Below are 26,899 nucleotides of genomic sequence, written 5' to 3'. Positions count from 1 at the left end.
CTTGTCCAAATAGGTGGGGTGGTTGTCTGGACTTTATGACTTTTGCTGGTAAATGGATAGATCTGGAGACAATCATGCAAAATGAAATAAGCCAATCCCCAAACATCAAAGGTCAGATGTTCTCTCTGATATGTGGATGCTGACACACAACAAGGGAAGCGGGAGGGGAAGAATAGAAGTTCAGTGGATTAGACAAAGGGGAATGAAGAGAAGGGATAGAGGATGGGAATAGGAAAGCCAGTGGAATGAATCTGTCATAATGTTCCTACTCCATATATGAATATACCACAGTGAGTCTCCACATCATGTATAACCACAAGACTGGCATTCTAACTAAAATAAGATATGCTCCATGTTTGTATAAATTTGTTAAAATATACTCTGCTGTTATGTATAACTAAAAAGAACAAATAAAAATATATAAGTATGCAATATTTAGAAGTGTAATATTTCCCGGCATTAAAATAAAGATGTATCAATGACATTAAACCAAAAAAAGCACAAATGACCGTCTCAGTCTTATTTACAAAAAAATATGTATGTCAATGATGAATGCCAAATTCCAGATAGAAGGAAAGATAAAAAGGAATGAATTCTGAGAAGCTCCAACTGTGTCAATGCTTAATTTAAAAAATTTATCTATCTAATTGAGTATATAACACATATGGCAACATGGTACAGTTTATAAAAAGCTGGGGAGTAAGAAAATGGATGCTCATTACATTATCCCCTATATCCTCCATAAATTCAAAATAGTTCATAACAAAATTAATTAATTACATTACAAACTTGGTTGAAATTCTTAAGAAATTAGCCTAAATTCTCCAGAGACTGACTCCCTCTCTCAGTAGGGTGCAAAATGTGAGAAAACAAATATTCTTTCCCTAACATAACCAACAATGAAGATAGAGCTCTTAAACAATGAGCCACATGTCAGTACAAATGTATGAAGTTGGTCATGCTTCTCCCTGCTGAGGACATTAGCTAGTGCTCACATGACATATATTGGGAAATTTGTGGAGCACCTGGGCAGTCACTTACAGTCAGAAAAAAATACAACAGAAGAGTGGAAAACACTGACATTATTCACTACGTGCTGTTTCCTCCCCAGTCTTTTCCTAAAGAGTTGTCATTAAAGTTTGAGACATGCCCTAGATATCAAAGAATAAATGAGTAGCACAGTAAAACCTAAAGTACAAAACACAACCAACTGTTGCCAGGTGATTAACTGAAGAAAAAAAAAAAAAAGGAATCAGGCCTGAGATTCCAGAATTAAGCCCGATATTACTAAAGTGATTATTACTTTAATCTATAAGAATCAAAGAGTAACTTTTCCTAACACAATACAAATATGCAATTACAAAGAAAATATTCTAGAATCCATTCCTCAAGCATCTTATTTCCAAATAATGTATTATACCTAGATCAAGTTTATCAGATTTTCCAGGCAGAAAAGAAAAAGGGGGAAAAATAAAACCAAGTGGAGATAAATACAGGACAAGCAAGAGCTCTGTTGCAGTAGCAAACAACAGCAGGCCTCTCCTACTTTATGCCCCTGATGGCAGGAGAACAACTGTTAGCAGTTCAAGGCCCCTGGTTGTCCACCTGTGATCCAGAGCATCATTAACCTCTGCCCTCTGCTCCACAAATCTCATTTCTCCAGGAGGCTGTCCAGATAGCCATTTCCTTCAACCAGGACTGCAATTACTCCTGTGGGGCTTGGGGAGTAAATGTTAATGCATTACTTAGCTGTAAGAGAGTATGCTACATGGCATGAAATGCATCCAACCATCAGTTAGAAAGATGCATTTTAGCTATTGCTTTTATGCCACAGAATGCCAACCTCATCTCAATATTCAAAAGTAAAGGTCAGCAAAACTTTCTCATAAAGAGTCTAAAGGTAAATACTTCACTGCCTGTAGGACATCTGTCACAACTACTTTGCAGTTGTATGGTAAATGTAATCAAAGACAATATGTATACAGATGGGTGTGACTGTATTTTAGTAAAACTACAAAAGCATGTGGAGGTCCTGGATTGGTCAGGCTGGCTATACTTTGCCCACCCTGATCTAAAGCAATCACACACACTTTGAAAGGAATCTGTCCCATTTGTCTATGCACGTTCTTTTCACTTAGCTCAAGTCAGTTCTGGTCAACAAACTAGTGTCAACTATTCATATATGTACATATGTATATCATTCACTGCCCTGTTTCTTCTAAATAAAATATACAATGCAGGATCTGTAACCTTTCAGAGATTAAGCACTCCTTTTAGAAAATGGTTAGAACTATAACTACTTGCCAAGAAAAATGTATATGCATAATTTTTATCCAATTTTATAGAGTTCACTGCTACTCTGAAATGTGCTGGAGGTGAAATGTCCAATGACTCCAGGTTTCTGTCATATTTTTTGAATTAGTTATCTATAATGTACAAAAACTATACAAAAACTTGGCTTAAAACAAAGCACTTCCGACAATTTCTGTGGGTCAGGAATTTAGAACCAACTTAGCCTTAGCAAATTCTACACATAGAGCTGGGGCTCTGGTTCAGAATTTCTCATAGGATCATAGTCAAAACATCATAGGGGCTGGGAGTGGTGACACATTCCTATAATCCCAAGGCTTGGGAGACTGAGGCAAGACCATCTCAAGTTCAAAGCAAGCTTCAGCAACTTAGTGAGGCCCTAAGCAACTTAGCAAGACTCTTTCAAAATAAAAAAATTAAAAGGACCGGGGATATGGTTCATTTGTTAAGCATCCCTGGGTCCAATCCCAGAGGCTGGACAAGAACTATGGGATCTGCTGCCAAGATAACACACTCACAAGGCTACTGGCAGGGGCCTCAGTTGCTCACCACAGGGCTCTTCAGGGCCAGTTTCTTCTTGATGGCTGCTGGATTCTCATGGAATGAGTGATCCAAAACACAGAACGAGGGAATTCACTGTGCCTTCATGACCTTTTCTCACAATTTGCTCTGTCACATGGCTTTGGTCTATTTGTGAGAAGTAGGCATTAAGTCCATCTTACACTCAAAAAGAGAATGGAATGAAGCTCTACCTCTTAAAGGGAGGAATATTAGGAAAAAATGTGAACATATTTTAAAACCATCACACATCTCCAAGTAACCCACAGATATCAAAAGGAAGTATTATATTTAATTTGCCTGGATTTGCTCACTGTCTTTAGTACCATGCTTATTAAGTAAATGCCTGGCACTGAATCATTAATACACACAGATATGTAGAGATCACATGGCTTTTTGTAATAATCCCATGAAGTGGACAACTTTTAGAAGTATCTAAGTAGAATTCTTAGTTACTCAACTTTTAAAAATGAATGATACTATAAAATGAAGACTGGATAATGATTACTGAGCTATATGCCCACAAATTAAGAGTAGATCCTTTCTTAATCCTTTGGTTAAGAAAGATCTTATATTAGAAGGTAAATATATATATACATATATATATAAATTTTGTTGATAAGAGAGATTTATCATTTTGAGAGTTAAAAAAAAAGATCAAAGTAAGCATAGGAATCCTTAACTAGTTAAAATTCGCCTTCCAAACAGGCTGAAAAAACTGTCTTCTTCTGAGCATTTCTTGAATTCTCAACTTTTGGAGTGTTCCCTGAAGGTTTTTTATACAGGCTCTGAATACCTATAAATCTGCCAAGTATATAGCCTCAGGAGGCAGTGCTGCCAGGCATAATCAATATGACTACTGAGAATTAGATGTACAAGTCACATTCGAATTAATTAGTGTCACCTGAAAAAGTATGTACTGCATCATAAAAAAATTAAGATCTTCATGTAAAAAGAAAACAGTTGTGCTTAGATTTTTTTATTGTATTTTCTTTTGTTTCAATAGAGTTTGGTGCAAACATGCACAGAAAATTTATGTAAGCATTCCAAGATGTCCAAATGTCTCCAAGGTAAAGAAGCAGGACATGTGGTTTTTCTGTATCTGTAATGACATCTGTGTTCTTCAAGGAGGGGAGGATAAAGTAGGAGAAACTGAATTTTCCAGGGGAAGTGTGATCAAGAAGTAGAAGATGGCTTCGGAATGGGTAGTTAGTCACTTCTCTATCCTTTTCCATCCTCCTTGGGACGTGGGCACTGTGTTCAGTAACACTTGGCAGTAAATGTACTCTTGGATAATAGATCCAGTAGTTGTAATTCCTCACAGTCCAGTTTATTTCTACGTGAAATCCTGTTAACCGAGCATACTTGAAAGAGTCTAACATGAGAAGGTGGTATACATAGTGATGTTGCTTGTCATATTTAGTATTGTAAACCATTCTAGAGCTCACTTTTATTGAAATCCTTTACTAACAACTGACTTGGCAATTTGATTGTTTCTCATGTGGTTACCAGGAAAGTGGTAACTGTCTGCATAATAGATAATAATAGATACAGATTTGTCCCGTTACACTATTCTATAAGAGCAAATTAAACAAATGAATAAATAAAACTTGCACCTCATCTCTGTTTCCAGTAGGATAAGATTCTTGTGTGAGAGAGAATATATTAGCAAAATACAAGTCATTATTTGGTATTTTAAAACATTAATCTTAAATTTATGAATAAATATAAATTATCTTACAAGTTTACTTCCTTTGATATACACTCTTAGAAATTGCTAACATGGGGGCACATGCCTGTAAAACCAGGTACTGGGAAGGCTGAGGCAGGAGGCTTGTAAGCTCAAGGCCAGTCTCAGAAACTTAGTGAGATCTTCTCTCAAAAGTAAGAAAAATAAAAAATAAAAAGGGGTAGGGATATAGCTCAGTGATAAAGTGTTCCTGGATAAAATCCCAATTACTAAAAAAGAAAAATTTAAGAATTAAACAAAGAAGTGACCAACATGCCCTCTGCCAATTCATTTCCTTTGCTGAACTATCACCCAGCTATCCTTGGCAAACACTGACACCTACCAGCTGAATAGAAAGAAAATACATGTTCTCCAATTTCCTTGTTCCTTACACTCCATTTTAAAACTTTGATTCAATTAATATCAGGGGAATACCTTACTCTAATCCACTCAGACAACATGGTATTCTTGTGCAATTTCTGAAAAGTTGTATTGCTTGGACCTAGTGTTCCCATGAAAAAGGGTACCATGATCATATAAGATTCATACTTGCTATATACTATATATTCTTCTTAGCAATTCACATTAACTTGAGAGTATTAAGACAATGAATTCACGATTTGCTTAATAATAAAAATTATAAAAACAGATAGCAATTATAGTATCTTAACTGTAATGTAATACAAAGATAATATTATTGGAAATAGCATCCCCCCCACAAAGCTATTTATGTCCTTTGAAATATATTTTGGGAAATACATTCTGAAATATCTTTGCACCTTTGCTCAAGCTGTCTTCTCTTCAACCTCCTGGCCCATTATCTTTCTATCCGTTGGTTCTCAGATCAAAAGTGTTACTTTCTCCACGAAGTTTTCCTTAATTAGAAGGAATCAGAAAACCTCTTGCTTAGGATGCATATCATATAGAGCTTTTATGTAAGTTTTCAGTTTCCAAGATAAAAAAGTTAGACTCTAGAAATAAGAATTCTGTATTATTTATGCTTTTATCTAAGTGAATTTTCTGTTGAACTGAATCTGAGGCTAAGTACTACATTCATTAAATACACAAGAGAAAATTTAACCTTCAGTTTATAAGACAAATTAAACAAAACAAAAAGCGTGAGAAGACATTCTTTAAAATGTCTATAAGTATCCCAAAGTCATGGAATTGCAGAATGTTGAGTATATCTATTCCAAAAGACGAGGAAATTAAGGTCCAGAGAAGGGGCAATAACTTGGCTTGGCCGTAGCTATAATCTGGGACTGCATTCCATGTTTGTTTCTATTCTCATACACTTCCCATAGCACAATGACAAATATTTCATGTCATCTCAACATCAAATACCCTAACAATCACTTCCAACTACAGGTGGGGGAATTATTCCTGTGACTGTTATTTCAGAGTGCCAAAGTCTCCACACCAGAGAAGATTACGAACTTTAAGAAACAAGTTTCTAGGATGTGAGGGAGATCTGGCGGCAACCTTTGTCACTCCGTTGATCACCATGACTGATTCAACTGATGTGGTGTCCCCTTCCTCTCTCATTGTTCCATGTGCCTCCCTCCTTGAGCTGAGGTCACTTAGGTGAAAGAAGATGACCTTCCAGGGAGAAGAACCATTCTTCAGGGCTGTTCGAGTAGCTGCACTGCCCTCTAGAACCTCCAAACTCTCAAGAAATATATTTCCACAAGTACACTATGAAGCCCCATGGCAACCTTTTTCAATAAGAAGACAGGCTCATTCTACCTTTCTAGAACACATTTGCTGAGTTATATGTAAAGTGAACTAATCGTGTGAATATATTGATAACCATTTGTAATTGTTTGGTTAAGAATTTTGTTGAGAACAAGGTATTTCTAAGAAATCCCTCATCCTAAAGTTCTGTTTTGTTTCAGTAGATTTTAAATACAGATCAACTGATTTCATCAAAGAGGTTAATTAAAGGTGGCTGGTAAACCAAGATGAGTCTGTAGATTATACAAAGACTAAAAAATGATTGGAAAGAGGTTGAGATGGGTATAGAAGTAATTATTGGAATTTGGTCCAAAGAAGCTCAGAGAAAGCAAATCAAGCAGGAGATATAAATGAGAGCTCAATACACATTATATTGAAAAAACTAATCATTTGCCAAAAAGCTTAACAGGTGAGTTAAATCTGGAAAAGAAAGGGAAGGGAATCAGCTCAAAAAGGATCGCAATGATTTGAAAGCTGTTTGTGGGTGTATGATAACATGGCAGTAAACTAAGATGAGCTTGGGGGCAGCCAATTAAGGTATGTTTCCGACTACGGGGTCGGGGTTAAAAAAAATCAATAAAATTCGGTTCAGAAGCAGTGGCCAAGTTTTAGCTTTCATTAGGCAGATAAAAAGAGTGGGACATGAAGGAGTCTTGATAGTATAAATCTGAGGAGTCCAAAAGCAGCTCTAAGTAAATAAACCCATTTCTACCACGATTTCTGCTTCACAGTCAGTGGTTTCAGATGATAGCCTATAAATACTGACATGATAAGGACATGTGGCCAATAGAACCAAGGAATTTGAAGACAGACCTGTCCTTGAATTCAAAATGCACTACAGCCTAGCTGTGCCTCAGTGGGCAAGAAACCTTAAATTCTATACAACACTTTTCTCACAGAGATCTTTTGGGAATTTGATGATATAATGTAACACAGATCTGAGGCAAAATAGCTCTAAAGTTAATATTAGATTATTAACATCACAATATTTACCCTTAAAAACTTTCAAGGAGAAAGAGCTTATAACAAGGAAAAAAATCCATATAAAACAAAAGAATATTCTTACCCCCAAGAATGGGAGTGGGCTATCCATACTATCTAGAGAAACCTTATGTGAACCCGAAGACATTTTTATTCAGGAAACACAGCAACCAGTAACTTTTCATTGTTACCCTGCTAACCTGAATAACCCAGGATAAAAACTGTCAGCTATGCCACCCATTTTCCCCCCTTTCAATCTTATTGGTTTAGAAACAAACCCTGTGATAAAATTAACAAGGTTATGTCACTTCATCAGTAAAGGTATCTTTATTATATGTTGCTAACAGGAGAAAAATAATGGAAATATCAGATGCGAAGGAAATATAGTTAAAAAAAAAAAAAAAGAGCGGCTCTGGAGGCTGAAGCAGGAGGATTGCAAGTTCAAAGCCAGCCTCAGCAACGGCAAGGCACTAAGCCAATCAGTGAGACCCTACAAAATAGGACTGAAGATGTGGCTCAGTGGTCGAGTGCCCCTGGTCCCCCTTACACCCTGGAAAAAAAAGAGTGACAAACACCTGAACCAAGTTGAGATACACTAGTAACCAGGGAAAAGTTACTTTAAAAAAGATACATTCTATCAGATTGATCAAAAGTAGTAAACATGATAATATCCTGTACAAAAACAAGGGTGAGGAGAAGGATAAAAGTATCAACTAGACAAGTCTATAGAAGGGTTACTGAGCAATACCTATAAAAATTCCAAATATAAGTATAAAGAGCATTCCCATTCTTTAATAGCAAGATATCAGGGCTCCTTCAATGGCTGATTCTAGTCTCTGAAACATTTTAAGGAGGTGTTCAAAAATTAGAAGTATGAAGATATATAAATGGGACACAGGAGCTGGCCTAAAATAGCTCCTAATGGCCAAGGCTAGGACAATTTGAGCAACAAAATAAATACTAACAAAAATAATAGGATAATATTAGATTATAACCCAAATGTTGGATTATATAAAAAAATAGATGTGAGTCCTTCTGATATAAATATTTCACCAGTAGAAGACTAGTGAAATCTGAATAAGGCCTAGAATTTAGTAAACAGCAATTTACCAGTGTTGGTTTCTCAGTTTTGGCAAAGGTGCTATAATGATTTAAGATGAAAAATGAAGGGAAACTGAGACCAGTTGAGAGGTTCACTTGAATAAAATGTATTATTTTTGCAACTTTTCTATAAATCTAAAAGTATTCTAAAATCAAAAGGTTATTTTTAAAATTTTAACATAAATATACTCCAATAATAGCAACTCCACTACTTTTCATCCATTTTAAAGAAATCCCTACAGAGGTACATAAGGAGTTAGGCACAAGTGCTTCCACAAAATTCTTAGTATCAGAGAAAAATTCAAAATAATTTTAATAAAATGTCTAACTGATGAAATACCTACATTATGGAATATTACACAGCAGTTTAAAATAAGATACATCTATACATACTGAGAAGACATAATGTTGCATGAACAAATAAATTATGAAAAAATATTATGGTATATGATATATTTTTGTGAAAAAGGAAAACAAAATATTCCTAAATTTATTTATTGGGGGCATATGTAAAAATATGTATATGTTTAAATAAAGGACTGGTAAGGTATACAGCAACCTTGCAACTTATATAGAAGGAACTGGAATTGGAGATGCTCATCAGAGGATTTGAGCTTGAACTTAGAATTTGGGAATTCTTTTACAGGGAGAATATCTTTATCATTTACCTGGGTAATTAAGAATGATTAGATTTTTTTAAATTGGAGAGACAGTTTTCCTCTGACTTGGAAGAGAGATTGGCCACAGTAAGTTTCTGGCACTTCATATGGTGCAGTCTGCAGAGGCTCTCCCTTAGAGGCCAACAATATTGCTAGAGGCTTTTGGCCTGAAGCCCTGCCTTGGTCCCTGAGACAAGCACTTGCTCCCACAGAGGATGCTACAGTAGCAGCCAGATTTAACAATGGAAACAACTATAATGAAATGTCCAATTTAGAGTGGTTTTCAATACAGGTGCATGCACCTGGAGGGCTCTTACAGCTATCTGGATTTAAAAATCCTAAAGTGATAATGAAAGAAACTGATTTCTTCCCTCCACTGTAGCTGAACTCGGAATCTAAAGTTCATTTGTCATCCCAATGTCTGTGATAAAAGCAGAACCAATCAGGAACATTGTAGTTGCTTTACATGATGAATGTCAAAGTCAGATTCAGCAGACACTAAAGATTACACGCCTTTTACTTTATACTCATTATTCCATGAGTCTAATACATTTCCTTGCAGAATAAGATCACAAAAATCATATGGAAAATGTTGAAGAAAATTAATGTTAGGTATACAGTTGAATAGCTGCTAAAACTCCATTAAGGTACTTGAGTTTTCCTTAATATATCTTAAAGAGATCATTTCCCATCAATAATATTTGGTATTTTTAAAAATAACATTTTGAGAAGCCTCAGATATAAAATTAAAAGCTTTCTCCTCAGCCACAGCTAAGTTTCAGTAAGTAATTAGAAGCTACAGTCCCTTTCCAACCCTTAATATTCATTAAAATAGCCCACATAGTTTCTAGAGCCTATAATTTTAATAACACAAGAGTAACACAATACTCTTTGCAAGGAGACAACAAAACTTTAACTCTGATGAACCCAACTATTTGCTTTCTGTATGCTGGCACTAGGTAGATGATAAACTGGGGAAAGCCGCAGTGTAAGAAAGCTTAACATGGCTATAAATCATGATCACAAGCCTCAGGTGGACAGTGTCTACAAATCCCACACATCCTTGGGGTTCTCACTCCTCTCCAAATGACCATTACAATTTTCCATTCTCCTCAAACTTCTGATCGTTACCCCCATCCCTTTCTCTCTTGTGCCTTTCCCCCCTTGGCTCCTATTTTACAGATAAAATAGAAGCCATCAGTAGACATGTTTTTCATCTTCTCTAAAACCTAATATGGGAACCTCTCCAATTCTGATCTTCTTACTTTGTTACAAAAGGGAAGCCATTGCTGCTCCTAAGGCAAGCTGCTCCACAAGAGCTTTCGAGAGAGCCCCTTATAACTCATCAGAGAATCCTGCCTCATTAGTCATCAGTCATCCCTTCTTTCTCTTGTGTAGTCAAACTCTTCTCAACAGGAGACTCCATATTGGCCTTTTAGTTACTCATTAGAGCCTAACTCCACTTACCTTCAACCAGTTCCTGCCCCTTTTCTCACTCTCCTGCCCTTCACAGTCGTCTTCTTCTTCTTCTTCCTCTTCCTCTTCCTCTTCCTCTTCTTTTTCTTCTATTTTTTTTCCTTTGTACCAGGGATTGAACCCAAGGGCACTTAACCACTGAGCCACATCCCCAGTTCTTTGTAAGAAAATTTAGAGATAGAGTCTTGCTGATTTGCTTAGCACCTTACTAAGTTGCTGAGGTTGACTTTGAACTTGTGATCCTCCCTCAGTTTCCCCAGCTGCTGGCATTATAGGCATACACCACCCTGCCCAGTGCAGTCGATCTTCTTGAAATAGCTGCCTGTATTTGTTTTCTTCTCTGTCACATTATTTTTCACTCACTGCTCAACATTCCAATCCAACTTCCAGCCCAGTCACCTACAAGACAATACCTGCTCAAGTCACTAATGACTTTCATAATCTAAATCCAATGCACATTTTAAATTCAATGTCTTGTCTGAACTACTTCTTCCTATAAGCATTTTCTTCCCTTAGCTTATATAAAATAATATTTTGTTGCTTTCCTCCTACCTCCCTAGCCATTCTTCCATCTCCTTTCCAGATTTATTCTCCTTTTTCTGGCCTGTAAATGTGGGAGTTCTTTACCATTCAATCCTTCATTCTTTTTTCCTAAACAACCTTACCCATGGCTTGAATTATGACTTTGCTTTCAATTATGACCAAAGATGCAGATGGTCACAGGTTTATAAATTCAGCCCAAAATTTTCATCCAAGTCCTAGGTTTGTATATTATATTTCAATTTGCTATTTCTTCTTGAATGACTCAAATGTACCTCAGACTCAACATATATAAAACTAAACTTCATGATCTTAAACCCAAACTTGATTTTCTTGCAATGTTATCTATCCCATAAATAGTAGTTATTCCCCAGATCCAATCAATCACCAAGCACTGCAATTTTACTTACTAAGTATGTCTCACATCTATCTCTGCTACCATCACCCAAGTCCAAACTATAATCATTTCTCTTGGGCTACTGTAATAGCTTCCTATCTGATGTACCATATCCAACTGTTCTCTAGATGGCTGCCAGAATAATCTTTCTGAAATATAAATTAAACTATCTTACCCTTTCTCTAGATAAAATGTTCAGTAAGTTCTTACTGTTCCTGGGATAAACACAGACAAAATTCTTTCAAGTGTCCTTAGGGACACTTGAGTTGTTCTGGCTCCTCCCAGCCCTACCCACTCTCTGCATTTCAGCCACCTTGGCCTTCCTCCCATCCCTGTACTCACTGTACTCTCTCCCACCCTAGGTCCCTTTAAATTGCCTTTCTCCTTAGGTGCTCCTCACACCCTCTTTCTTGTCCTTTAGACAGCAGTGGAGCATCAATTTTGCATGGAATCTCATACTGACATGGTTGGTCTCCCTACAATTTATTCTCATAGGATCATGTAACTCTGTCATAGCAGTGATCAGGTTGCAAACTATGCATTTATTTGTCTTTTCTGCTAGACTATAATAAGATCTATGATATAAAGCATCAGGTCTCTGCTAGCTCAATATTATATTCCCAATACCTAGCACAATAGTATGCATTTAACAAGTACTTACTGAATTAATAAATGAATGAAAGAACCCTCTCTAATGCCTGAAGTTGAAACTTTTCTGTTTACTGTCCAAATTCTATGAATTACTGAAGTCCAGCTTTTCCTGTCTAGTTCCACCAAAAACACTCTTTCCTTTACTTCTAACAACCTTGTAGAATGTATCCCTTTCCTATCCATAACAGCCTCATATATATGCAAAACTGACAAGATATAAGGCAACATCTTCTTATAGAAATCAAGATAGAAACAAAACCAGGGAGTCAAGAGGAAAGAGCAAGGAAGGGGAGGCTTGAAACCATTCATCTGCGGACATTGGCCTGGAGACGAGACCCTAGGAGAACATGTGAAGGTACCTGAATATCTAGAGCTGTCATATTGAAGACTCAGCAGATTTATTTTTGGTAGCTCCGACTGAGAGTTTCTGGGAGGTAGATTTCAGTCCTCCTCAAAAAAGGAAGAGCATTCTAACAATTGTTATTCTAACAATAACACAATGTGTTTGTTTTAGTAAGTTGCAAATTTGCCTGATCCAATGGATTCAAACATAATATGGTAAAATGTATATCACAAAGAACAATGATTCTCTTATTTTTCTTTATGGCTGGGGCCCCCTCCCTTCAACCAAACCTTTTGAGGAGCCTAATATTCTAAAGAGATAAAAGGAGGCATCTCTATAGATAGTTGACTGCCCCTCACCCCTCAATGCCTGTAGGGGCCACATATCCCTTTGTCAGATGCAGCCTACTAAGGGCCTCTCTATGTGATCACAGGCACATTTTGTCCATCCCTTTTCAATTTTCATCAGAGAGAGGGTGGAGTGGAAGGGAGGGGAACAGAGTACTTTCTACCTTTTGTTCTATTTTCTTTACTCCAGCTAATGAATATATTATTAGAAAAGCCATGAACATCTCTTCCTTAGCTGCCATGGCTTAAATGTCTGTGTTTCCTCCAAAACTCACGTTGAAACTTAATCTCCAAGGTAGAAGTATTAAGAGGTGGGGCCTTTAGTAGATGCCAGGGTCCTAGGGCTCTGCCCTCATGGATAGGAATAGTGTCTCATAAAAGGCTGGAGGCTATAGGTCCTTCCTTCCTCTTCATCATGTGAGGACACTGTGTGCAATATGCCACATAGGACCCAGCAAAAGGAGCAACTTTGAAAGCAGAGATTGCTGGCACTTTTTTCTTGGGACTTCCAGCCTCTAAATTTGTGAGAAGCTTCTACTGTTTTAAAAATACCCTATTTCAGGTATTTTGTTATGGTAGCACTACGGGACTAACTTATTAGCATTATGTGCATTCTGATCTTTTGAAAGAATTATTTATTTAAGTTTGTTTTCTTTTTCTTATTATGTTGCCTTAACTTTACTTTGAAACTCCTGTTGGGCAGAAATCTTCATTCTCCTGTTTTGGAATCAAACATAATACCAAGTCCATAGTAATACCAAGAAATTGGATTTTTTCTTTTTTTCTTTTTTTCAGTGCTGAGAATTGAACTAAGGCCTCACTCAAGCAAGCACTCTACCACTGAGCTACACCCCCAGACCCTAAAACCAAAGCCTTTCTAAAGATGTGAAACATTAACACAATACTTTAAGTCTGAATCAGAAATATCTCACAGATGATTAGAGAACAAATAAGAGTGAAGAAACAATTTCATGTACACACTCCTCTTCCTTCTTCCACCCAATGCCAGTTCCCTCTCCTCTTTTCCTTCACAGGTCATGACAATACTTGTTTCACATTTTCTCATTAGAAAAAGGAAGCCAGATTCTCCTCAAGGAAGCAATCCCAAGAGATAAACAGGAGCTTTTCACAGGAAAAGCTCCAGGGGAAAAGCTCATATTTTTTATATGTCATGGTCTTATTTCCTGTCTCATCTTTAATGATTACAAATGGATTCACGAATAGTGTAGGAATTCCAAACAAAATAACTTTTAGATTAGACCATTGTAATTACATAGTCTAAAGGAGGAATCTTTCCAACTATCATTGAAGATGTGTGCTAAACTTGGTTCATAATGAAGAATGGTCTCTCAATAAGTTGGTTTTGGTGATAATACTGTACTAGCAAGTGTATGAAAGTGATTTCAAAAGAGCCTTAACATTTTCTAATAGGTACTGATGACTTTGTTATATTTTTGGATTAATTTAGATTCAATGCATTCCTGTTCTAAGAAGCTAAGGCCTGGGACTACTGGAGGGGAAAAAAAAAAAAGACCAACATTTGTATACTAAAATTCCAATCTGTGACCTCAGACACGAACATCCTATAAATCTGAAGTTCCTGCTACTGATATTACATAACTAAATAGATAAATATTCACTGAATATAGTATAGTAAGCAGTATATTTGAGAGCAGTGACACAGTGCCCACACCTTCTAAACTACCAGGGAAATTTTTCTTGTGGAAAACATAAATTAAAGTGGCATTTTCAGATCTCTTAAAATTTTATGGTAGGAGACGACACGATACAAAGAAAAAGCACTGAATTTGGAACTTTAATTTATCACTGACAAGGTGACTAATTGAAGTTATTTGTCCTTTTGGTCTTTAGGTTCCGAATATGTAAAATATGACTTGAACATTCATATCTGAAGTTTAAGTCCAACTTTCTCTGCAAAGTCAGTGTATCTAATTGGAATGCATCAATGACAGTCACCTTGTGGCTCCTATGTGGAAAGTAGAAGAGATGGTTCCTTGAGATGCTGTAATAAAGTGTTCTTCAGGGCTGGGTAACATGTATCAGTTCAGTCAGCTACTTACTGATTCACTCATTCACTTATTTTAGCATAATATTCATACTTCAAAAAAAATTAGCATTGCTTTAGCAGATTACATAATTATTAAATAGGTCTTTAGATATTCTGCTGGATGTAAAATTATCATAAACTAACATTTTGTTTGATTTATGTTTTTATCAAACAAAAGAACAAATTTCTGTAGATCTGGTCAAAACCATTTATTTTTTTTTCCAAAGTTTTTCAAGCAATGAAGTCTTTGCCACATCACTGTATACTATCCAAAGTAAGCAGAGTTTGATAATGATTTCTTTTGGTATGATACTAAAAGCACAAGCAGCAACAAAAACAGATAAATGACACTACACTAAACTTAAAAGCTTTTGTACACCAAAGGATACAATCAACAGAGTGAAAAGGCAAGCTACAGAAAGAAAAAAGTTATACATCATATATCTGATAAGAGATTAATAACCAGGATATATCAAGCACTTTTATATAATTCCACAATAAAAAACCTAATAACCCAATTTTAAAAAATGGATGAAGGACTTGAACAGATATTTCTCTGAAGATGATATACAAATGACCAACATATGAGAAGATGCTTGACATCATTAACCATCAGAGAAATGCACATTAATACTATAATTAGATATCACCTCACAGCCATTAGGATGGCTAGTATCAAAAAAGGAACAGAAGCTAACAAGTGTTAGCAAGGATGTGAGTAAACTGAAATGTGTGTGTACTATTGGTAAAATGGCAAAATGCTGTAACTATTATGGAAATGTACAGAGATTCCTCAAGAAATTAAAAATTGAACTCCCATATGATCTGGCAAACCCACTTTTGGGTATACAGTTAAAAGAATTGTTTCCCTTACAGAAAAAAAAAATAAGTGTTATGATAAACATTTACATAATATTTCACCATTAATTTTGTTTATTCTAATAAAGTTAACATCTGAGGTATAGAGATTTTAATTCATGCCATATTAGAATTTCTCTTATTTTCCGGTCTAAATATATCTCAAGAAAATTATGGGCTATAACACAAAGAAGAAGGCAAAAACAGCTTGATTTCAAGACGCAGTACAGAGCAAGGTTTCTCAACTTTGGTACTATTTCAGCATTTTGATCCAGAAAATTCTTTGCTGTGGGAGTTCTCCTATGTGTTATATAATATTAAGAGCAATCTTATCTATTTACTAGATGCCAATCCTCTAAGTAATGATAACCAAAAATGTCTCCAGACATTGCCAAATATTCCCTGAGGGACAAAATTACCCTATCTAGAATTTGAGGCCATGGGTGAATTGACAAAATGGCAGAAATAAATTTCAAAAGATAATTTAGAGTCCAAAGCTAGAGAGTCAATACATAGAATCTGAATTCTGATATACAAACAAAAGAATGTGGGATATAAGATAGATTATTTTGCCAATATAAAACATGAAACAGTAAACCATTGGTTTCACTAAGATATGAAACACTGGCTGAAGTAAGAAGGGAAGAGATAAAAAAAAAAAACACAATGTACTTCAAAATGTTGAGCAAGATTGCTAGAAAGAACACTCTAAAAATAATATATGCCACTTTTTTGTGAGTGCTCAAGGAAATAAAACCATAGTTACATTTGCTATTTTCCTTATTTAGACGACCATCTGGCAATCCACACTTTCACTAGAAAAAAATTCTAGCCAATTGGACTAAAATAGTTAATGTACCACCCCATGGATCAAAAATATACCACGAGTCTAAAGTTTGCTCAGTCATGCCCCAGAAAGGAAGACACTAATATCTTTAAAAGACAAAAGTAAATAACTCACAGCACGTTCATCCATCTGGAAAAATTTTATTCCTACCTTGGGGCACACAGAACCAAAAAGTAGCAGGAGGAAAAGCACAACAAAAGTAATTTTATAAATAGGTAAACTCATTCATTAGACACTAACTGTTTCCAAGACACATGGAGTTGAAAAAAAAAAAGTCTCCTAATGGAATACAGAACACAACTGACTAATGTCACTCTATTTCTAGCATCATAGGAATTGGTTCGGAATGAGTAAATATGGTCCAAGTACACCAAGTTCCTTTAATACTCCTTAAAAAAGGAAGTATAAAGATCCTACATATAATTAATACAAGATTTATCACCATAACTGAATCTGTGACTACCTCCTTTTTCTTAATTCCAAAAGTTGAAAAAAGACAAGTCTAGACAAGTCCAGACCAGCAAATCCTTTGAGTTATCTTTCACTAATCCATAAGCACAGGCTATGCTACCAAGAACTCATAGTCATCAACAGCGAATTATAATTATCAAATATGAGAATAAGTAGAACATCAGGTACCACTATATAAACACAAATTGTATGTTTTGAATTCTTTAAAAAATATTTATGGTGAGCAGGACAGACTAAGCAACTCAGTGAGACCCTGTCTCTAAATAAAATACAAAATAGGGCTGCGGATGTGGCTCAGTGGTCCAGTGCCCCTGAGTTCAATCCCTAGTACCCGAGAGAGAAAGAAAAAAAATAAGAAAGAAAGAAAGGAAAATCAAAGATACAGAGAAAATCCTGAAGACCATCAAAGTCAGAATAAGTATAAGAAATTTTCAGATATTCAAAGACTAACTATAATTCAAGTTTAAAAGATGTATTGAAGAATATACTTGATCAAATTAAAAAATGAAACAAAAAATATTGAATGAAAAAACAAATTGCAGAAAGATGGGAGTTTAGTATCATTTATAAATCATGTTAAAATACATAAAATAACATTACATACTTTTATAAAAATATGGTACAGGACTTTGGCTTAGAAAAGAGGAAGGAAGAAATGCAGTCCCCTTCATTAGAATCACAGGTGATGTTGACATAGAGAAGGGAGTAGGGAGGGGAGTAAGCCAGAGGAGAAATGTGAAACTTTACGTCCTTCTTGTTCTAATGAAAAGTAGGGATATTAAATCTAAATATAAATAGTAAAGTATATTAAAATTTTAAAATTAACCATTAAAAATAATTTTGGGATTACTTTTTATTTCCAAATCATCAGAGGAAGGAAATGGCCCCGATAACATACCATGTGCAACTATCTCAATAATCATAATAATTGTGAAATAATTAAATTCACTATTAAGATAAAGAGGCAATCACATTGGAGTTTAAAAATGTCCAGCTACATGCAGTTCACAAAACATATAATAATGAGACATGTACCTAAGATAAAATGACATAAAACAGGTAAAAATAAAGAAATGCAAAAAATTATAACAAGTCAATAATCTCTTTAAAATTAAATATAGCAGTATTAACATAAAGCAAATTAAATGAAAGAACTTTGCATTGAATAGAAAAGGAATAAAATTTCCTATTGACAAAATATGCAATCAGTTAAACTGTACATTTCAAACCTTTAAATCTAATAAGTTAACTTCAAAAGAAAAAATATAAAAACATATAAAAATCGGAAGAAAATGACTTCCATAATCAGTGTGAAATTTAACATACCTTTCTCAAAAGTCTACATTTCAAATAAGTAGTAAAGATGAATATAAAGGATCTAATAAAATTGACTATATAAATGTACATTACAGCGCGCGCGCACACACACACACACACACACACACACAGCAACAGAGAATATAATTAATAAACAGTTTAAAAGTTAACCACGTCTTAAGGCCACCCAAAAAGTCTCAAAAGCATAGAACACAAATCATATTCTCTGAGTGTACCTCAATACCATAAAGAGAGTAGATTAAACCTGTTTCATTAAGATTGGCATCAGATAGGGAAAAACCTAAATGATAAGAGGGTATGGAAATGGACATTTAAGAAAACATTAGGAGGGATTGTAAATTTGCATTGTCATTTTACAAAACAACTTGAGATTATCTGTAAAAAATTTAAATGTGCACACCTTTTGACCCAACAACAATTGAACCTCTATAAAACCCTCTTATAAAAAACCTGCATATAATCATAAAACAAATATACAACAGTACATAGTCCAACACTAATTATGACAGCAAAAAGTAATCAATAGTAAAATGGTCAAGTGATTTATAGTATACCCATTTCATAAAATGTCAAGCCCTGATATGTAAAGAATCTCCAAGAGAAAGTGTTTTGCTCTTTTAAAAAATACATGTATTATTTAGATTTTGTTAAGATGCAAAATGAATAGTAAGCAATGTGGAAGATTGCACAACAGTTTTCATCTGGAGAGGGATATGATGAAGAACTTCACATTTTAGTTTACATGTCTCTGAGTATTTGAATCTCTTATAATTTGCACTGCTTGCTTAATTAAAAAAAAAAAGGTGAAAGAAAAGCAGTAATTGTTTTAAATGTCTTATTTATTCCCCAGAAAAAAACTGGGATCTTTCTGTTCCTAGCAGAAATTTGATAAACCCATCTGAGAATACAGAACAAGTATAAACTTTCAATCCATCCAGTATTTTAATACTTGCTGTTTCCTTTGTTAAGGAACAGACAGATAAGGATGGTGGGAACACAAGGTTAAGAGAATAATTCTATAAAACTGGCCCACAGTGCTTATCCCACATGCTTTCTTTTCCAAGAAGTAATTTACCTGCAGTTCAGTCAGGCTTAAGTGGACAGGATATGTCACATTCCTCAGCAAACTACCTGTTAACTGCAGGAAATATGCAGACCCAAGATGATATTGATGGGAGGAACCCAGACTTTTGTGATCAGATCCTGAAACTCTAGGAGACAGGATAGTTCCTCCTGGTTAAGAATCCAGTTAGAACCAGTCAGTATGGCCCAAGGTGACCTAGAGTTGCCATAGCAATGGGTACTTGAAAGTCTGATGTCCTGTTGCTGTTAGTCAAAAGTCAAAATGTCGTCCTGGGTGGGACTCTCTGGAAACTTCTCTGGGATCCCCAATAAAATTGGAGTACAGGAGAAGCATGTGGTCCCTCTCCTCTCTTAGAGGACCCATTTTCTCCCTTGAGAGTGTCCCCTTTCCCTTTTCCTATGCCTTCAATAAACTTATTCCTATTACTCTAAGCAACATGTCTGAAATCTTGCTGACTTGATTACAAGAATCAGGGTTTGATGAGTAATCAGGGTTTGATGAGAGGGTCTTCGAGTTGCCTCAGTTTCTTGGAAGGCCCTCACTCTGTAACACCTTCACTAGGAACACTCTACCCTCTGCCATGGCTCACCATTTCACATCCTTCAGATTTTCCACTTAAATATCATTTTTTTTTTCCTGAGGAACTGTCCCTGACTTTTCAATATAAAATGACAATGGCCTATACCCATCTAACACTTCACTGCTTCCTTATCTTAATTTATTTTTTTACTAGAATAACATACCACCCACTTCTTAGTATCCTTATCTTTATAAGGGGGAATAACAGTCCTACTCCCAGGGCTGTGTCTACCCTTAAGAGAACTGTAAGCTCAGGTGAGTTTAGATGAGTAATGGACACACACAAAAAAACCATATAAGCCTTTGACTTTTTTGTTGATGATGATTTTGTTTATTATTTGCTTCCTCCAGTTTGAATGACAACCCCTGAGGCAAGGACTGTGTCTATTATTGTATCCTGAATGACTGGAAAGAGCTTACCAGTAAGTATTCATGATTGTTGAAGTCTAATCTAGTACTGTAGTCTATATACAGACAGCTGAGATTACAAGAAAAGACCAATTACTTTCAGTAAAAGCAAGATTTCTGCATGTTAGCATGAATCATCTGTAATAACTCAATCTACTTTAAAAGCATATTTAGCAGCATGATTCCTAGAAATTTCAAGAAGGGAAGCAGTATAGTACCATTAAATTCATTAATTTTTTAACACCAACATGACAACAGAAGCTAAACAGTGTGGAGTGGGAAACAAAAGCAAAACTCACTTTTCATCTCCACTTCTGAGGCATGGCTGGTAGAGGACCTTGACAGCATTCCAGGCAGAACTGAAGCCTGCTTTTAATGTATCTTCCAAAAGGGGGAACTTTTTGATATGGTCGGAACTCAAAGATTCAATCACCACACTGTCTGAGTTTAAAAGCCAGAGCTAAAGGTGTGAAGAGAAAAATCTACGTATGAGGATATTGCCACCCTATTTGTATTTTAAGCAACTATTAAAAAAAAAAAAAACTATTTAAAAAAAATAGAGGGGAACCATGCACATAATTTCAAAATAAGGTAGGCTTTTCAAAGCATGACATTTAATAGTGCAAACAACATCATAAAGTTAAAAAAAGACAACTAATGAGGAGAAAATATTCAATATATAAATAACAATGTAATTATCTATAATCTATAGATATGTAGCTTCTGGAAATCAGTAAGGGGCAAAAATAGCCCAATATAAAAATAGGCAAAGAATAGTAACCAAATTAATAAGGAATGTAATAAATGAAAATTAAAACGTCAATAGCACTAATAATAAGGAAATGCAAAATTTCAATGCCACTATTTTTTACCCATGAGATTAGATAAAAAAAAAATATTGTGAAGAGATTGGTAACATCCATCTCAGAATGGGTTTGGAATGAGTATTCCCTATGTGCTAATGGAGGAGTGTTTGGGGATGCAGAGATATATGATTCACTGAGATACTTTCAGGAGAACAGGAAAATATGAGGGAAAGACCTGCAAGGATGCATAATGCAAGCTCAGCAGGAGTTGGGCTTCAGCCTGATCCCATGGGGAGATCCTGAGCTTGAATTATACCTACAAAATTGGCCCCACCTTGAGGCCAAGGCCTCAGCTTTTTGTGGCCCAGATTCAAATCACTGACAGGCTGACCAGGGCAGGAATGGGTATGGGGCAGTAAGAAAAGGAAACCTCCTCAGGAAGTCAACATCATTATCCAAGGCAAGTTTCTGGAAAAGGGAACATCTATGAACTATTGGCATCCAACACTGTCAGCAGCTGGGAATGGGTGTAGCAACCCAGTCAACCAGATCTGTGTGGGGCACCAAGAACATCCATTGTAAAAGAACAATAATAGTGCAATGTTTTACAAGGTGATTACCATCTGAGTTTATATCATACAAATCCAATGCTGTATTAGAGTAGAAAGATTCATTTCTAAAGAAGCACTAAAATGCATGTGCAAAGATTTTTTGTAGCATGTCTTTTATAATTGTACAATGGAACTCAGTCATTAAAGAGTAAGACCTACACTTACACTAACAAAAAATAATCCTTAATGATCTATTGTTATGAGAAGAAAGCATGTTACAAAAAAATTCTGATCATGTCATACTGTTTCACTTTCATAAACAAAGTTGTATATGGATAGAAAAATATTAACGTTCACACATCAGACTATTAAGATAAATTACCTCTAGAAAGCACTATGTTATGGGGAGAAGAGGGGACAAATGGGGAAGCTAACATTTCTTTATGTTCTTCATGTTGTCTGAATGTGTTTCAAGAATGTATTATTTCCATAAAAAGGAAATTTTAAAAAATTTAAATATCTATTAGAAAAATTTTAAAAGTTCCTACTCCTGATGTTCAACTTAAAAATCTTACAAGAAAAGAAAACTAAACCTGTGTTCAGACTTTGACTATGAAGTTACTATTACATTGTTATTTATGTATTTATGATTTAATATCAACTGAAGTTGGAAAATATATTAGCCTGCCACAGAAGTTCTTTGGAAATAGAGAAGCATAGAGTTCCCAAAATTGGATGGCCAGCAGCAAAACCATACATAACTCTACCCCAGGCCAAGGTATTCTTGTTCTACCTTAAGCACCTAGAACAGTGCCTTTCAAATAAGAAGTGTTTCATGTATATTAACTGGTTGAATAAAACAGATGTACAGACAGAGGAGACTTGGTCCATGATGCTTTGGTTTTCAGATAAATGCCCCAGATTCATTTCTGCAAAGCATTATTTTTAATAGAAGTAGTGTAATATTAGACCCTTGTGGTATACGTAAGGGATGAGTCCTAACCACAGAGCCTTTTCTCCCAAACTTGCCACTTTCTCAAACATCAAGATGTCAGAAGTAATTAAAAAATAACAGAAGCAATAAAACATATTTTAAAATTAAGAGTATCAAATAGCCCAGTAAGGGAAAAAAAGTATCAAATAGAAAGAAAAAGAAATACAGACAGAATGGTGTTATACTGACCATTAAAAACAGAGTGAAAACCCTTATTTTGTGTCTGAGCGACTTACGGGCAGGAATTAGGTTTTCTTTCCTTCTGTATCCCTAGAACCTAATACATGGAAGTACCCAATCATTTGTCATAAAGTTAAGGAAGGTTGACTTATGAATTAAGCTGATATTCAATTCTTGATCACTTAACTTCTAGACCTATGAACTAAGAAAAAATAAAAACAAAAGAGAAATTTTCTGAGATCTTGGATTACTAGGCTACAAAATAACTGGACAGAATGATTTCTTACCAAGATGTACACTTTACTATCCTGATCTTGAATAGTGAATCTAAAAGTGCTTCTAGCAGAGGAGAGTTCCACCAGACACTGGGCAATAACACTCTGAACAAACTGAGACCTGTTTGAACAGAAATCAATTATTATCCAAAGAACAGTGACTCTCATAATAACTCTAGTAAGATTAAGCCAAAATTACATATAGGGTACCTAAAAGGCAGAAACATCAGCATCCCCGACTTTTCTATCCACTGCCCCTTCCCTCACAATCTATGGTAATGTGGATTTTAGTGTATTTATGTTTGCTCCATTCTTCTTAAAATCTATTCTCCAATTAGTAATACAGTTGCCACCCAAAATTACCAATTCCTCTCTATTGAATAAAAAAAATACCATGTTAGTGATAGTAGATATTCCATTGATGATATACACATTAAATAGTGGATAGCTAGGTTACAAAAGAATGTGAGAAATTTTCTTCCAAACATTGTATAATCTGCATTTTCTTTTTTCATTTAGATCTCCTTAAAGTGACAGCTCTATGGTTCAGAAAATATTTATAGAATGATAAAATACAAGTTTATGTTCAGGTTGCCATAATTTTTGGATATCATAGATATACTAAAGACTGTCTGTGGTTAACTTTTGTTTGCAAACCAGAAAAGATTAAAAGAAAAGAACAATTAATAGATTTAGAGGCTGAAGATCTTTTATTTTGAAACACAGAAATAATTTGAAACGGATCTATGTTTCAAATTTCAAATAGGTCAAATGAAAACCAGAAATAATTTTTCAAAAACCCATTGATGCCGGGATGGTAGCACAGGCTTGTAATCTCAGCAATTTGGGGCTGAGACAGGAGTATTGTAAGTTCAAAGCCAACCTCAGCAATTTAGCAAGGCTCTAAGCAACTTAGTGAGACCCTGTCTCATAATAAAAAATAAAAAGGAGGGCTGGTGTTGTGGCTCAGCGGTAGAACATTCACCTAGCACACGCAAGGCCCTGGGTTCGATCCTCAGCACCACATAAAAAAATAAATAAATAAATAAAGATATTTTGTATAACTAAAAAAATAAAATATTAAAAAATAAAAAAAAAATAAATTAAAAGGATTTGCAGGTAAATGGATAGAGTCAAGAGAAGATAATGCTAAGTGAAGTTAGGCAATCCCAAAAAACCAAATGCCGAATGTTTTCTGTGATATAAGGAGGCTGATTCATAGTGGGATAGGGAAGGGGAGCATGGGAGGAATAGAGGAACTCTAGATAAGGCAGAGGGGTTGGAGGGGAAGGGAGAGACCATAGGGTTATTAATGATGGTGGAATGTGATGATCATTATTATCCAAAGTACAGGTATGAAGACACGAGTTGGTATGAATATACTTTGTGTACTTTGTATGAAAAATAGTGCTCTATATGTGTAATAAGAATTGTAATGCATTCCACTGTCACATATAAATAAAAAAAATGAAAAAGGTTGGAGATTTCATTCTGTGATAAAGTACCCCTAAGTTCAATGTCCAGTACCTAAAATAAACAAAAATCAAAAAAAAAAAAAAACAAGAAAAAGATTGATGATTATGTTATAAAATTCTGAATCTCTGGAACATAGAAAGAAGCACAAAAAACTTTCAGAATTAGAAATTTATATGAACATATTTACATATACCATATAAGCAAAACATAAAGAAATAAAACCTCAAATTTTTTATATGTGTAGTTGGGCTCAAGTATTTCAAAACTTTTCTCTAAGGCATTTCCCCTTTCCAACTAAAGAAAATTATGAATAAAAATGAATTCTTAATCAATTGTACTTACAAAATTACATAATAAATTTAATTTGCTGTTTGTACCTTGGTATGATAGGAAAACTTCTCTCAGATGGTTGAATAATTATCTCTGTCATATAAAACTTAGTGGTTTCTAGAAACAAAAAAAAAGAAAGTTAAGAATCTTCCCAATATATTAATATTTTTATTGTGGGTGTGTTGGTCCCAAATTATGACATTACAAACTAAATATTCAATTATGACCATTCAGTAAACATTTTTCCAAAATGATTTTGTATCAATAGAAAAAGCACTGATGACTACAAGAAGATATTTCTGAGATCAAACAGCACAGTGTCTGTTTAGAATGTCATGCTCAAATGTGAATCTGTAGCAGCAAAACAGTTCACACATACAAAAGGTTATAAAAATTAGTCACATCACAGTTTTAGCCCATTTACATAAAAATTAGGCATTGGATTTCCTCATTTCTACTGAATAGCCACAAATCTGAAAGGTAGTGAAAAAGACTTTTCAGTTGTAGAATCCAAAAGCCCATGCACAGATGCTATATATAATCCTGATAGCAGTATTTACTCAGAATGTCACTGACTATCCATGTACAGTTCTCACCAAAGCTGTTTATCTGATTACTTAGTTTATGTAAACAGTAGGCCAGATATTCAATAACCATTTTGGGTTGCTTTAGAAAAATCTATTAAAAATGTTTTATCAACTAGGGACATCCAAATCAAAACAAGTATTTTTTTAGCATCAAACTATTTTAAATGATAAGGTGTAGTACCAGATGGGCTTATAAGAAATGGATATGCTATCATAACTAAAGATGATAGATTTCTTAGAAGCAAAAGGCCTAAACTTTTGTGTATATATATTTGACACCATAATTAAATACTTAAGAATTATTTTAGCTGGGTGTGATGGCAAACACCTGTAATCTCAGCAATGGGGAGGCTGGAGGATCACAAGTTCAAGGGCAGCCTCAGGAATTTAGCAAGATCCTTAACCACTTAGCACAACCTTGTCTCAAAATAAATAAATAAATAAATAATAAAAAAATCTGGGGATGTAGCTCAGTGGTAAAGAAATATCAATAAAATATGTAAAAATTTATCTATAAAGATGAACATAATAATATTAGTAGAAAAATGCTGAAAACAAATTAAAATTTGTTTTAATTTGTCTAAAAGTTAAGGATGAATTAAATAATTGTATATTTGGCAACAGAATTACATGCATGTTTTAAATAGGCCAAATTAAATAATTAGCAACTTTAATAAGTCAAATTATTCCTAGTAATTTTTTTAAGAAGTTCCAATTACTCAATATAACAAAAGGGCAAAAAAATTTAAAATGCTTTACTTATTATTATATATCTAAATCCCACAGTTACTATTGTTGTTGTTCTATACAGTTAATATTCATTTCATGTCATCCAAATACTAACTACTTTCTTACCAATCTTTCTTAAATTTATCTGGGGTCATTTTCTTCTCCCTGCCTACAGGTAGAATTTTTCTTACCAAGAAGCCACTAGTGGTAAATTATCCCAGTTTTTGTCTTTCAGAAAACATATTTATCTTTGCCTTCTTTGTTGAAGGATACTTTCACTTGATATAAAGTCCTAGGGTTAACGGTTATTGCTTTGTGCACATTGACAATATCATTCCACTGTCTTCGAATTTCCATTACTGGTGCTTGTTTGAAGGTTATCTGTCATTTTTCTTTGGTTGCTTTTAAGATTTTCTCTTGGCTTTTCATTCTCCAGTATTACTGGAATGTATCTAGGTATAGACTTTTTTCATTTCTTACTTGGGCCTCGCT

The 26,899-nt window shown here is 34.8% G+C and overlaps 1 protein-coding gene across 2 annotated transcripts in view; it reads right to left on the bottom strand.

Annotated features, from left to right (window-relative positions):
• Ube3d (ubiquitin protein ligase E3D) overlaps positions 1 to 26,899 on the bottom strand; it is a 153,160-nt gene that overhangs the window by 92,803 nt on the left and 33,458 nt on the right. For both annotated transcript variants that reach the window (XM_026410996.2, XM_026411003.2), the window contains 3 exons: positions 25,139 to 25,208; positions 23,298 to 23,406; positions 20,779 to 20,939 (listed from right to left, as the gene is read on the bottom strand). In XM_026410996.2, coding sequence (XP_026266781.1) covers positions 20,779 to 20,939; positions 23,298 to 23,406; positions 25,139 to 25,208 — 340 coding nt within the window. The remainder of the gene's footprint in view (positions 1 to 20,778; positions 20,940 to 23,297; positions 23,407 to 25,138; positions 25,209 to 26,899) is intronic.

This window comes from Urocitellus parryii, chromosome 8 (assembly GCF_045843805.1).
Source record: "Urocitellus parryii isolate mUroPar1 chromosome 8, mUroPar1.hap1, whole genome shotgun sequence".
In the NCBI taxonomy this organism is placed as follows: domain Eukaryota; kingdom Metazoa; phylum Chordata; class Mammalia; order Rodentia; family Sciuridae; genus Urocitellus; species Urocitellus parryii.
The sequence above is the reverse complement of the archived record's forward strand: the minus strand, read 5'-3'. Positions and strand labels throughout refer to the sequence as shown.